The sequence below is a fragment of the Nothobranchius furzeri genome, chromosome 7 (assembly GCF_043380555.1).
Source record: "Nothobranchius furzeri strain GRZ-AD chromosome 7, NfurGRZ-RIMD1, whole genome shotgun sequence".
Lineage (NCBI taxonomy): Eukaryota > Metazoa > Chordata > Actinopteri > Cyprinodontiformes > Nothobranchiidae > Nothobranchius > Nothobranchius furzeri.
In genome coordinates, this window is record NC_091747.1 from 46,700,271 (window position 1) to 46,714,251 (window position 13,981).

General features: G+C 45.7%; 1 protein-coding gene across 1 annotated transcript in view; it reads left to right on the forward strand.

Annotated features, from left to right (window-relative positions):
• The window catches only part of LOC107382508 (collectin-12), a 59,727-nt gene that overhangs the window by 37,225 nt on the left and 8,521 nt on the right, over positions 1-13,981 (forward strand). Inside the window, exon 3 of the mRNA XM_015954665.3 lies at positions 13,492-13,614. Coding sequence (XP_015810151.1) covers positions 13,492-13,614 — 123 coding nt within the window. The remainder of the gene's footprint in view (positions 1-13,491; positions 13,615-13,981) is intronic.

Consider the following 13,981-nt stretch of genomic DNA (forward strand, 5'->3'; position numbering starts at 1 on the left):
ACAGCCACGAAACTCATGCAACATCAGTGTGAAAGTGATTGCAGTGACCAAATTCAACCACGTGATGTCATTCTTATTCACCTTTACTTATTGCACCTTTAAACATCACAAACATTCAACATTTATTAAAAGAATAAACTCAAAGCCACTCAAGCCCACAGAGACCACTTCCTCTCTCACAAAGTCCACCAGCGGATCACTAGTAAGCCTTTTTAATGTTCCACTGAGAAATTTGTGCTGTGAATGACTCATTTATGAGCTCATCGTCTCTTCTGTGACTGTAAAACGGCTTGGCTTAGAGTACAGTGCATGAAAAATCTTGTAAAACATCTTATTTGTGTTGAAGTAATGGAGGACAGATGGGCTTGATATATTGCAGCTGATATAAAAACAACAACAGAAAACAGACAAGTTCAGGTTTGGCAGAAGATATTATGTGTTATACAATTCTAGCTGATTCATGACTGGGTTGAGTTTGTCAGAGTGATTAAATTGGCACCATTTACCATGTTGGATTTAGATGTTTTTATTCTAGGAGCAGGGTGAGATCACTAGCTAAATAAACAAATAAATAATATGACTTGTATTTTGGTTTTCAAGTAGAAATTTAAAGGAGAAATAAATAATTTCTTTATAATATTTCCTGTGTTGCTGCAGCTCCCACTCAGGTCGAAAGGATTTTCTTCTGTTGAGTTTTGAGTTGAACTCCTCTGTTTTTTGTGCCAGATGTAATTCCCTTCACTGCGTTTGGTGTAGATCACACTCTAGTTTCTGGAAAGTGTTCTTGGCTGCGCTGAGGTCCAGATCACAGTTTTCATGATCTAAGCTCATAATGTGGTGTTGTCAGCCGTTTCTATAGCATCACTGCTGCTATGTACTGTAAATAATTAAATAAATGAGGTCTATGTAGCGCAGAAAAAGATGTTGTTTGGGTTTTCCTTTGCTTTAGGGAAATGAGGCTGATGAATGACACAGGCGTGGAGACGCTTTTCCACCACGAAGGTAGAATGCTGTCTGAGGAAAATAACAACATGGTGGTTTCACAGAAACAATGAGAGACTCTGAGCCAAAACACACAGTGACAAAAGGAATTCATTATTTCAAAACCAGCTCTGAGAAATTTCTTTCTTTTTTTTTTCAGAATAAAAAGCTTTTTAGGTTCATGTTTGTCTCCCGATGTGGAGTAAGGGTTTTTGTCAGCCTGTGGTCTCACCAGCCTAAAACCCTGGTTATTTATCGAGTTGTGGTCAGTGTGATGTGACCACATCTGATTTTGAAGGCCAAGATGAAAAGATGAAGAATCCGTAATAGTTATGATCTTTTTTTGATTTGTTTTATTCTTCATTTATTTTGACTATTTAAAAAAAATAAAACGTTTGCCACTGGGAGTGTAACATCAAACCAAAGGAGATCTCATGTTTGTATTTATTAGTTTGACATATTTAGTTTTCTAAATTTTGTGTCATATCAGAATACACTTTTTATGTATTACTTTACTTTAATGGGGACAAAGAATGCAGTTCATCAGCAATCTAAAACAGTGCTTTGAATCTCTAAGAAGTGTGACAGTGTGAGCGTCCTGCCAGTGTCCCGATTGATCATGCGCCCTGGCTACTTGGCCAAGGGGATGTCCCTTTGGCTGACTGGTTAGTGCGTATGGCTCTCACCCGGAAGTCTGGGGATCAAATCACGCCCGGGCCCTCGTTTCTCCACCTTGCCACATTTGGCGTTGTTGGCAGGATCCATGTAGTACTGTCAAGTAGGTCTGTGGATGTGAAGTTTGTGGCACCCTGCGCGGGCGCACGAGGATGCGCCTGTGGAAAGAGGGGGGAAGATGTGACAGTGTGAGTGTCCTGTCAGTGTCCCGATTGCTACTAACTGGATTGTTGAGTTATTCTTTACTTCATGCATAACTGAATCACAGACCCACGTGAATTTTTGTGGTGCTGAAAAATTCACCATCTTTGCTTGTTGGTCAATTCAGGACAAGCATTTGCTTCCTCCATCTGGCTGATCTGCAAATCACAATTTCTTAAAGTGAAAAGACAACAAATGCAACAGTTTCTCGTGAGCTGGTATCATTTGCTGAAAAAGTAAACCTGTTTCTATTTCTCCAGTTTTACCACCATAAGCCTACGTTCCACTTTCCTTCCAGCTGGAGGGCCTGACTCTCAGCAGCCATTACAGTCCCTTTACACCTATAAGAACAAGTCAGGCTTTTAACTTTGGCATCTAAACTCTTGGTGGGGCCTTGCAGAGCCAACCAGAGCTGCAGCTTTGTTCCATTTAAACATGACCTCAGCACATAAAACAACACGTGAATAGATGTTTAAAACTGATTTTGCTGTTTAGTTTAATGGTGAAAGCCTGGTGTTCATCTGTGTTTAGGATTCTCTCACAATGCTGAATGACATCTTTATACTCTATATGAGAATCAGAAGAAAGTCTCATTCCAGGTGCACACACACACACACACACACACACACACACACACACACACACACACACACACACACACACACACACACACACACACACACACTGCATTCCACAACCTTTTCCCTCACACTTCCTGGATTGAAAATGAAACACAGCTGTGTTCCTGTTAGCTCTGTAGATCTTGCCATTCATCTGTTATAGAAAAAAACCTATCCTCTGGGAAGAATATTCCAGAGTGTCACTACAAGCCAAAGGCTTTGGAAGGATGCATGGCAGCTCGCGCTGCACAACAGTGCACTAAAATGAAGAATTTCTGTGACTGAAAAAGAGCTTGTGGAGCGAAAACCTGATTTTAGGAAAACAACAGTAAACGGGTCAGTCCCCTGCCCCTTCACCACTCAGTCCCTTAGGGGACAGATGGTCTCTTTAACGTGGACTCCAGGGCTGTTTTTCCAGATGTGGGACTCCCAAGAGTTCCTGCTGGTCTTCAAACATGTTTAAAGGCCATCTTTCATTTTAGACACATGTTGAAGTGCTTATATAGTAATATGCCTAAACTTTATATTTTCATTGAATAAAAGGAAGAAATTTGAAAATAAAATGATTTATTAGTGATCCAACTTTGCTTGCCTAGCTAATCCGGTTTAAAACGGCGCCTCTAGCTGGAAACCGGAAGTGATGCACACGGAGGAAAACATTTCCGACTCTACTAAGCAATGGATTCACAGCAGCAGGACGAGGCATCAGAATTTGAACACGAATTTACAGTAATTTATAATACTGAAGGTGCACAGCCATACAGTTTTGAGCCAGCAGCAAGAGGGAAGGAGAACAGGTAAAACAGAGGTAATTTAAATGGTGAAAGATGAGCTATAGAAATGTGGGAACTTCAAAATGCACACAGACTTGGAAATGCTAGATAAGAGATGTTTTATTTTTAAAGATATTTTGACAGAAAATGTCCTGACAGATTACATCAAATACCTAGCCACATAACTTAAAGAAAAACTAAACTCAAATTAAAAATGGTTAATTTATACAAAGTTTGGGTCAAAGTTCTTCATAGCCCTAGCACCCCTTTGTTAAATTTGCTTTGTTTCGTTAGCCGTTATTACATTAGCCTAGCTTGGTAAGCCATCCATGTGAAAATATCATTGTGATTCCGTAAAAAAGATTCTAGGCTGATGGCATTATTCATAATTCCTCCACAAACCTTTTCATATAGTTTGGGATTCTGGTTGTACAAATGAAACGTTGCAGATCTAATGTCCCAAAAAGTCTCCACCTTAAAACCGTGACTTATTGTAGCTTTACTTAATTTGACATTTTAACAATAAGTAACTTATTGTGCTGTATGGATGACAGTAATTGGCCATAATGTAATGCTCTGTGGGATAAAGTTTTCTGTCAAGAATCAGTCATGATCATTCTCTTATTTCATTTGCTTATTTTACTTTTTTTTTTTTTTTTTTTTTTTTTTTTTTTTTTTTACTGCATATTAGGTGTCGGTGTGGCCAGTGTGGGCCAATGGACAGCATTATTCACAGCATTTGTTGTCAGGAACTGGAACCATTCAGGGAGCTCTTGTTGATTCTGGACCCACCAGTACCACATCTCCTCTGTGTAACGGGCTATCGGGTGCATCACTGTCATCATCCATATTTGACAAAACGCTACTGAAAATAGTCATTAAAAATTTCCTGCTAACAATAAAAGACAAATCTGTAACATTGCAGACAATTCCACTTCTTCATTTTGCAGACAGAATTGTTATGTTGCTTATAGACGGATGATCCGATGGACACATGGCGTCACTGGGCGACACATCCGCAAACCTCTGCCATCTTGTGTGGTGAACGCCATCAGAGCAGCCTTCCCAGATGAAGCCGGACACTACAAAGGCTTCCAGTGGACTAGTCTGGACTAGTGTGGCTTAGAAACTATTACTTTACACATAATCCAACAGGAAAATGTTAGTATTTGCTGCTTGTAATCCACTGACTTGAAACAGACATTAAATGATGTCATTCCTGATCTTGGTCATTGCAAAACATCTTCTGACTGACAAAGTTTTTACAAATTGTAAAGTTTTTTTTACAACCCCACTGGCAGTCTAGCTGTTTGTGTGTGTAAGTACAACAGAGTGAGATGAGAAAATAAAAGGTAGGTTAATCTATAGTGAAAAATAAGCAGTGTGAGCAAAATAATGAGGTGTTTAGTGATGGTATGAATGTTTTATTTTACTAAAGGTTTATATATACAAGTTTATACAAAATGTTAAAACAACTCCCTCTTGTTAAACGAGGGAGTGTAAACACACTAACCTAAATTTAAATATGAAAACTGTTAAAGCAAAAAAAAAAATTAAATAAATAAATAAATAATTGGCCCACAGCTCAATAACTATAAACAAATTAAACTACAAATGACAAACTAAAGAGCTACAATCTAGATCAATTACTAAATTTAAAACAGTCACAGCTAAGGAGATCACCAGATTTGGTCTGTGTCTCCCTGAATTGCTCTGCTTAATTATGCCCGAGGTGAAGGCCGATTGCTGATCGGGTGACGTAGCACCGCTGCTGCTGCTGCGGCTCTCGCTCTGGTGATGAACCGGCTGGGAGGAGGAGTGGCGGAACTGGAGCTGTGACTGGGGCTGAATGGCAGGGACACGGGAGAAAACAGCAGCAGCATGACCGGAGGGCTGGAGCAAATTTACAGAGACCGTAACAAGTTCTAAAAGTACATTTGGAAATTTTACTCGACTCTGCAAATGATCCAAAAAAAAAACTTAGGTCAATACATTGAATTTAAAATCTACCTGTTTTGAAAACCTTGACTTCCTGATGTACTGCCCAATGGCCTCTTGCTTTTCTACTCTGTCACACAGAGCTGCCAGGGGTCCAGGATCTGCAGCCCTCGTTGTAGTTACTGAGGAGCTCAGTAGCTGAGGGTTCGTGTTGTAGTTCTCCTGCAGCCTGCTGAGTAGAGCTGTGGCATACTCTGTAATCAAAATAATTTAAGAATCAGTTACATATAAACTGAATATTTACTAAACAGAAAAAAAAAACATTTACCATAAGTCGGTTTATCTTTGACTGGCTGCATAAACCATCCACCTTTTTTAAAGCGTGGATAGCACACTGCATATCTGTCCACACCACCAGCTTTGGTTCTGGCGATGTTTCTGTTACCATTGCTGTTATAATGAAGAGCAGCCAGCAGCAATCTGAAATAGAGAAACAGGAAAAAAAAAAAAAAAACATGGTCACAAGTCCACACACACACACACTCAATAATACTTGCCTAGTGTACATGCCCAGGTACGAGAACCCCGTATGCTTCGGAGCAAATTTCAGGATCATGGAGTGGAATGCTTTGAGTGAATATGTCTGATGCTGTGGTGACAGCTGTCTGACATCTTTCACAAACAACGGCTGGCATGCTACTTGTTCCAGTTTAACTGCTGCACTTGATCCTGTTGGTCACCGAAAGATATGTTGAAATAAATCACACATAATTATATAACTTCTCCTAGGGTGTGTCCATCAGTTACCTGGAATTAGCCATTGTTTGTTCTGGTCCTGTCCTACAAGTGGAGGGTGGGTGGTTCAGATTCATCAAGTGGATCGTAGCTCACATCCTGGTCATCTAGGGGCTCACGTGACGATACTGGCGATGATAAAGGTGTTGAGTGCCACAACACATCACTCTCCTCATACTGGGTCCCCATGTCCCTGGTGGATGGATGTAGGTCAACCTGTGTTGCTGAGAATAGACATTTTTAATGTAATGATTTTGTGTTACATTAGCCATCACAACGTAGTTTGTGAATCATTAAACAGTTTTATGGAAATCTTGGAAATTTCAGTTTAAATTGTGAAGACATTTTGTGCTCTGCATGTTATAGTTTACCTGTAGAACGATAAGGAATGAGCTGTCTGAATCCACACTGTGTTGCATGATTCACTGTGGTAGAGGAGGGTTTCTAACCAGACATGCAGTCATCCATCATGTCACAGGAGATGCAGCTGCTTCAGGAGTTTGTTCTGTTGTTTCGACTTGTGACAGATCTGCTATCATCTGCAAAGCAAGCATACAAATATGTACTTGAATTTAAAGATCAAGAACATTTAGGGTGAAAAAAATTAAAATACATTAAAAAACTACTCATCATTAAAGATGAATGTAGAGACATAAAAATGTTTAATGCATACAATATCACAAATGCTTGATTTGGGTCAGAACCTCTCATAATTTTAGGAGTCAGCAGATTGCCATGGGGATGTGAGCCCTGATAAATAGCCCAGCATGAATCTCAAAATAACACCTGGAAACTACACTAAAGTAGGAGAGATATTTGAGTGTTTTCTAAAAAAACACAACAACGTACACAAACATTAGTGCGAGCCCCTCAAGTGAGCACAGCAGTACAAAATCACATTCTATTTTGTCTAGTCTTAGCCCTTAAGCTAGCTGCTATTGGAAGGGTGATCTCAGCATCAGCCAATCATGAAGAGCTTAAATGTATGCCCACCAATGGTGGGCACCCCTTGTGGGTATATAAGTGGAGAGACTCCACTGTTCGCCTCCGTTATCTCTTCAAGCCAAGCTTAAGAGCTTTCATTAAAGAGCAATTATCCAAGAAGAAGAAAAGAAGAAGAAAATATCATTTCCATAGCGCCTCTCAAGATAAAAAATCACCATCCAAGAGCATTAATCTACTCGCCAACCATGTCCAGCGACGTCAGGACCTGCCCGGCCTGCCAGACCGGCTACATCTCCAGCGGCAACCTGCACGCCAAATGTGAGGTCTGTCTCGGGGCTCATCACGCTGGCCTGGCCTTGACCCCCCAGGCCTCATGCTCGTTTTTTGCCGCTCTGCCCATGGCTGAAAAGATCCGTCGGGTTGAGTACTTCACCCGCGCCGCCGCCGAGGAATTTCCGGTGGCTGACACGTACTCGCTGGACAAGGCCTTACAGTTCTTCAACGTTGGCCAGGAGCCGACTGGCTCCAACCGACTGGACGATGACATCGACCGTGAGGAGTACGACGAGGCTGGCTGCCATAGCCCTTCTTACCTCCTGGACAACACGGAGGTTGACAAGCCTCCCTCAGCGGGTTCCTCTGCTCCAGTGCCTTCTCGCTGCTCCCTGCCAGCAGTTAGAGCACTGCTCCAGGAGCCACCTGCCATCATCTCCGCAGCTGCGGTCCGCAAGGGGCTAGCCGTGCCAGAACTGGCTCCGCCTGAAGCAGATGATTTGGCGGGAATTTTCGGGGCAACACAAGCACTTTGTCCAGACCCCATCTGGCCGCGCTTCCCCGCTGCCATGAGCTGCTGGTCCGCCTCGTTCTCCGAACCTGCTAAGCTCATAGCGCCAATTTCCACATATGCGCCCATTACCAAAGTCGAGGGCTTCTCCGACCAGGGCTGGCCATCTATTCCCCCACTGGAGCCGGACTTGGCCTTGCTGTTTGGCGCCAAGAACCACCTCGCTGGCCAGCGAGCAGTTCCCGCTTCTAAGCATGACCATCTGCTGGCGCAGCTCACTGATCGTACACACCAGTGCGCCTTCCAGACTGGCGCTGCAGGAAATAACATCACCCTTTTTGCCTTTGGCATCTCCAAAATGGTGGAAGAGCTTGACGCTCCTGACGAGTCGAAAACCATCATTAATAAAACTGCTGATGCCATTCTCAATCTGTGCGCTGCTGTACTTACCGGTTCTGCTCGTATTGCTGCCTGGCAGACCCTTATCCAGCGAGCCTTGTTGCTCAAGGCCCTGCCCTCCATTCCTGAACACCTGCACAGAGAGATGCTGGAAGGCCCCATCACCTCTGACGTTCTATTTGGTCCCCATCTTAGGAGCGCCATCGAGAGGGCTCAGAAGACAGCTGAACTGTCAGCCACGGTGCAAGACCTGGTCCACCCCGGTCCGCCTCTCACTCCGGCCGTTCTTCCAGAGGATGGGACGAACGGCGCGGAAGCCTCAGACGCCCAGCTGCTCCGCCCGCGCCACGGAGCCGGCCTCCCGCTTCGGCTCCACCTCAGCGGGACCAGAGAGTTGGCAGCCAACAGTTTCAAAAGAGCCAGCAGACACCGTCTTGACCGTCACAGTCGCAAGAACCTCGCCGAAAGCAACCATGAAAATGACATGTTGGGGGGAATGTGTGTGTTTCTGACTGTAATGTTAACTTTGTGAATGATTTTGGTTTTGAAATAAAACCCAAAAAATGTCACATTGAGAGCACAATCCTACAGTCCTCTGCAGACTCTTCTGCCAAATCCTCACACGTTCCCCACACCAAGCACTGCGAAACACCTGCATGTTCACGCAGTCATTCATATTACACGCCCACAGCCAGCTGTACGGGTGCACTCCATTTGCGCACAGGCCCTATCTTGCTGCCAGGCCCAACACATCCCACTCCCCCCACAACGTAGGGTGGGATGGGATGTCATGGCGCTATTGCGACCACACGCAGCGACAGTGCGCGGCTCCATCCGCTGGCACTTTGTCATCCCCGTGCACGGGTCCGGCTCCCACTCGTCCTTTATCTTTGGACACCACGCTCCGCGGTGCGGATCAGCCTCTTCCAGCTGTTTCACACTCGCCCTTTCGAGCGTAGCCCTCCATGGGTCGCTCCCAGTTCTCTGGTGCGAGCGACGGCGGTAAGGGCGCAAACCCAGTCCTCAGACGTCGTTTACGTGACCTCGAACACACGTCCGCTGTTGGAGCGCGCGCAAGAATGGTGCCACCTTTATCTCATGAGCAAATGGATATCGGACACCAGTCATTACAGTCACAAACTCCATTTTCAGTCCGCTCCTCCTCCCTTCAACGGGATCGTGGAGACGACGTTCACGTCACAGGAACAATCTCAGGCCCTGGAGCTGGAGCTATGGGAACTTCTGTCAAGGACGCCATTTCCCAAGTTCCTCGCGGGCAAGAGCTCTCGGGCTTCTACTCCCGCTACTTCGTAGTACTGAAGAAATCGGGAGGAATGAGACCAATTCTCGACCTTTCCCTGTTCAACTGCTCTATGGCAGTGATGCATTTCCACATGTTAACAATGAGACAAGTCCTAGAATACGTGTGCTCCGGGGACTGGTTCACGTCGATTGACCTGAAAGACGCATACTTCCTCATCCCAGTAATTCCCAAACACTGGAAGTTCCTGCGCTTTTCATTCAAGGGAGTTCAATACCAGTTCAATCATCTCCCTTTCGGCTACTCGCTATCCCCACGCATCTTCTCCAAATGTCTGGAGACAGCTCTGCAGCCATTGTGCATGGCGGGAATGAGGTTTTATTTTACCTGAACGATCTGCTCCTATGCGCCCGGTCAAGGGACAAGGCGTCAGAGCAAACCAGGAAGTTAACAGAGCATCTGTCAACCCTGGGATTTTCCATAAACTGGGAAAAGACCTCCATCCTTCCATCCCAGTCGATTGTGGGTCTCGGGGTGGAGCTGAACGCTTCCCTAATGAGAGCACAACTATCTCTGGTGAGAGCAGCAGATCTCACCACGGTGATCTCCCGCGTGCAACCCCGCAAGTTTGTGAGAGCCCTGTTAGTTATGAAACTTTTGGGCATGATGGCTGCAGCCCACGCTGTGGTGCTGTTAGGTTTACTGCACACGAGACGCCTACAGCGTTGGTTCATCTGCCTCCGGGTACACCCGATACGTCAGAAGAGACGTATGTTGAGGGTTCCCCCTTCAGTGTGTGGGGACCTTGCTCACTGGGGGAATCCCTGCATCCTCTCACACGGGGTCCCCATCGGACGTCCTACGTCACGCGTATCTGTTTTTACGGATGCGTCACTGTTGGGATGGGGGGGGGGGGGGGGGGGCACGTGCTTGTCCCATATGGTGGCCGATCGCTGGCCCTCCCACATGCACGAGCACATAAACGTGTTGGAGCTTATGACAGTGAGGAATGTGATCAGACACTTTGCTGCCCTTCTCGAGGGCCGTCATGTCGAAGTTCACACAGACAACCAGGTGGCGGCAGCCTACATAAATCGCCAAGGGGGAGTTCGATCCCTCTCACTATTGTGCGTAGCCACAGATTTACTGTGTTGGGCACATGTCCACCTGCTGTCCATCAAAGCCTGTGGTTTTCCCTGAGTCCCCGGGACCACCCCCCCCTGCTCGGAGCAGATGCCTTCTCACACCAGCCCTGGCCTCAGACGCTCCTGTATGCGTTTCCGCCAGTCCCACTGATTCCCATACTCCTGGACCGAGTTCGGTCGGAACAGCTCTCGGTAATTCTGGTAGCTCACGGAAGCTTGTCCGCGTCATGGTTTCCAGACCTGCAAGCGCTGGTGTCCGGCTCCCCGTGGAGGCTCCCGTGGAGGGCGGGCGCCCTTCTCCAGGCAGATGGGATAATCAAACATCCTCCAGAAATAGGCCAACGGCTGTGGGTCTGGCCACTGAGCGGTCACGCTTAGAAGCTTCTGGGCTGCCGCATGATGTGGTCGCTACGATTCAGAGTGTGGGGGCTCCTTCTACCTTCACATCTTATGCTGCTAAATGGGCAGCTTTCCAGAAATGGTGCACAGAGCGGAATGTTCAAGCGCTCTCCTGCCAGGTGGCAGATGTCCTATCATTGTCAGATACTGATGGACAGAGGCCTCACATTCAGCACTATGAAGACATACGCTGCAGCTATCTTATCCTGTCACCAGGGTTTTGGAGATAAATCTGTTTTCAATCATCCCCTCACAAAACGTTTTCTAAAAGTTCAGAAGGAACAGACCTGTGTCCCACTCGCTATTTCCCCAGTGGGACCTAACGGTGGTTCTGCGCGGCTTATCTGAAGCCCTATTTAAACCCTTTGACAAGGTCTCACTCAAGTTCTTGTCACTCAAAACTACTTTGCTGCTGGCACTGTCATCAGTCAAGTGTGTGAGCGACCTAACCACCCTCTCAGTGGCTCCCACATGCCTCAGGATCCGGGAAGATGGCGGGTCTGCTGTTTTATGCCCCAACCCAGCCTTTGTGCCCAAAAACATTAATACTTCCTTCAAATCCAGGTCAATTTCATTGGCTGGACTTTTTCCTCCTCCCCATAATTTTGATGAGGAGGCGGCTTCCCACCTCCTCTGCCCAGTGTGCGCGCTCGCACGATATGTGTCACGCACTTCAGGGATTCGCCGCTCACAAAGCCTGTTTGTGCACTACAGAGACTCTTCCCTTGGGCAAGCGCTGTCGACCCAGCGTCTTTCACACTGGCTGTGTGACGCCATTTCACTCGCTTACACTTCATCAGGGCGGGATCCTCCTGAGACGCTCAGGGCTCACTCAGCCAGAGGGATTTCCTCTTCTATGGCGCTCCACAGTGGTGTGTCGATGGAAGACATTTGTCAGGCTGCTTCATGGGCTTCCCCATGTTCCTTTACTCGTTATTATTTACAAGACGTGTCTTCAGGATCCATCACTCATTCAGTGCTTAAACCTCAGCAGGCTGAGTGAAAGCATTATGCCACCACATCAGCCCTACTTGAATGAATTTCATCCTCTTGTGGATGATATTTTTAGTGGGGGCCCCACTTTTCTCTCTGGCTGCCTCAGCCTTTTAAGCCCTGGGCTGAGGCTGAGCGACCCTCGCTAAAAGGAGACATGTTGGGTGTGTCCATTTTGTTGAGCTAACCAGTGTAGCGTAAACCCATCTAGTTGTGCATTATTCCAATAGTAGCTAGCTTAAGGGCTAAGACTAGACATAATAGAACGTTGGTTACGTATTGTAACCCCAGATTCTATGAGTCAAGTCGCAGCCCTTAAGCCAATGGCCCCACTGGTTCTGTTAGGACCAAGAGCCATCGGAGGCGGACAGTGGAGTCGCTCCACTTATATGCCCACAGGGGTGCCCACCATTGGTGGGCGTACATTTAAGCTCTTCATGATTGGCTGATGCTGAGATCACCCTTCCAATAGCAGCTAGCTTAAGGGCTGCTACTAGACTCATAGAATCTGGGGTTACAATATGTAACCAACGTTATGAACTGGTGAAGCAGCTGGTTGAAACCGGAGGCAAGCAAGGGTTGTTCGTGGTGCTCAAATGATTTTAACCAGAATCACCGTGTCAGTTATTTTTCTGCTCACCGTGATTTTAGAGAAAATTTATTTGTTATGTAACGACGAAGTGTGGTCGGTTTATCTCTCACTTAGCTGCGCAATTATAGCCTAACACGGCTAAATATAGACATTATTTGTATAAACACGTTTCTATCATTGAATGTTTTTGTCATTAACGGTTTTTAGAAATTAAACAACACTTACTCTGGCTACTTCCAGCTTGTGAGTTGCTGACCTGCATGTAGCTCCTGAGTCTCTTCTGCTGCTGGAAGGAGAAGGAGCCGCCATTGTTGTTGTCGTTCCAGGCGCGGCTGCTCCCGGTCCTTTTCCCTTGTTGCCTTTTCCATGTATCGATGGTACTGCAGTGGATTTCAGTCTGATTTAGTCCATTTTTCTGAACCCCATCCTGTGCTCAATCAAGTCTCCCTCGAAATAATCCGCCTCGTGGAAATGCACACCAAAAATCACGGAGTTGTTCGAGACTCTACTGCTGGTAAAATCCTGCCCTTTTACCCCAACAAATATCACCCAAGCACGGAAAGCTGGGTTTTTCTGCTTTGGGAATCGGAAAACACGATGTCCAGACAAACTGGAGTTTGTACACCCCCCACATACACAAACATTAACCATATTTGAACTAGTTCACTTGGTTTTACCTCAGCAACTAAAAATGACCGATTTGTCGTTGTCCTCTCGTTTGCCTCTGCGTTTACCTCTGGACACGTCACGTGTCACGTGACTCTAAAATCGCGCGTTTTTTGGGGGAGCTTGCTCTCATCCCTTTATTTAGTATTTTAAACACCAATAATAGTTGTATGGAAACCTGGGAGTATAACCAAACTTTTTTACATTAGATTATGCTTTTTTGCCATTTTAAAGAACATGAAAGATGGCCTTTAATGTTTCTGCTCAGGTAAAAGTCTCAGTAGGCATTAAATAAACCATGTGGTATCTACTCTTTTCACACAGGGATCCAGGAGGCCACCCAATGCACCAAGTGTAAGAACGAATGGGCTCTGAAGACCTCCATAGCTCTGCTTTATGTGCTGTGTACTCTCCTAACTATTGCTGTCGCTGTGCTGGGGTACAAAGGTAAGATCTAGTTACATTTCTGTGCTGAACGATGCCCTTTGTTTTTTTAAATGCTGCAATGATTCATTTTATGATGAAAAAGCATCCAAACATATCATTCGGTTTCCCTGCATGGTGCCAAGATCCTTTCTGATCTGTGTGAAAACAATGAGACCAGACACGTAACTCTTGTCTCTGGAGAGTCCTTCGTCAGGGCTAAGTAGGACTTCTGTTGCAATACGGCTTTATACACATTAGATCAGGAATGGAAATGATGACAACAAGTCTGTCAGACCTACAAAAGAAGAAAATAATTGCTGCCATGACTCAATGTGATGGATTACTTGCCTGCAAATCTGACTTTTGGATATCAAAAGATGAATTTCGA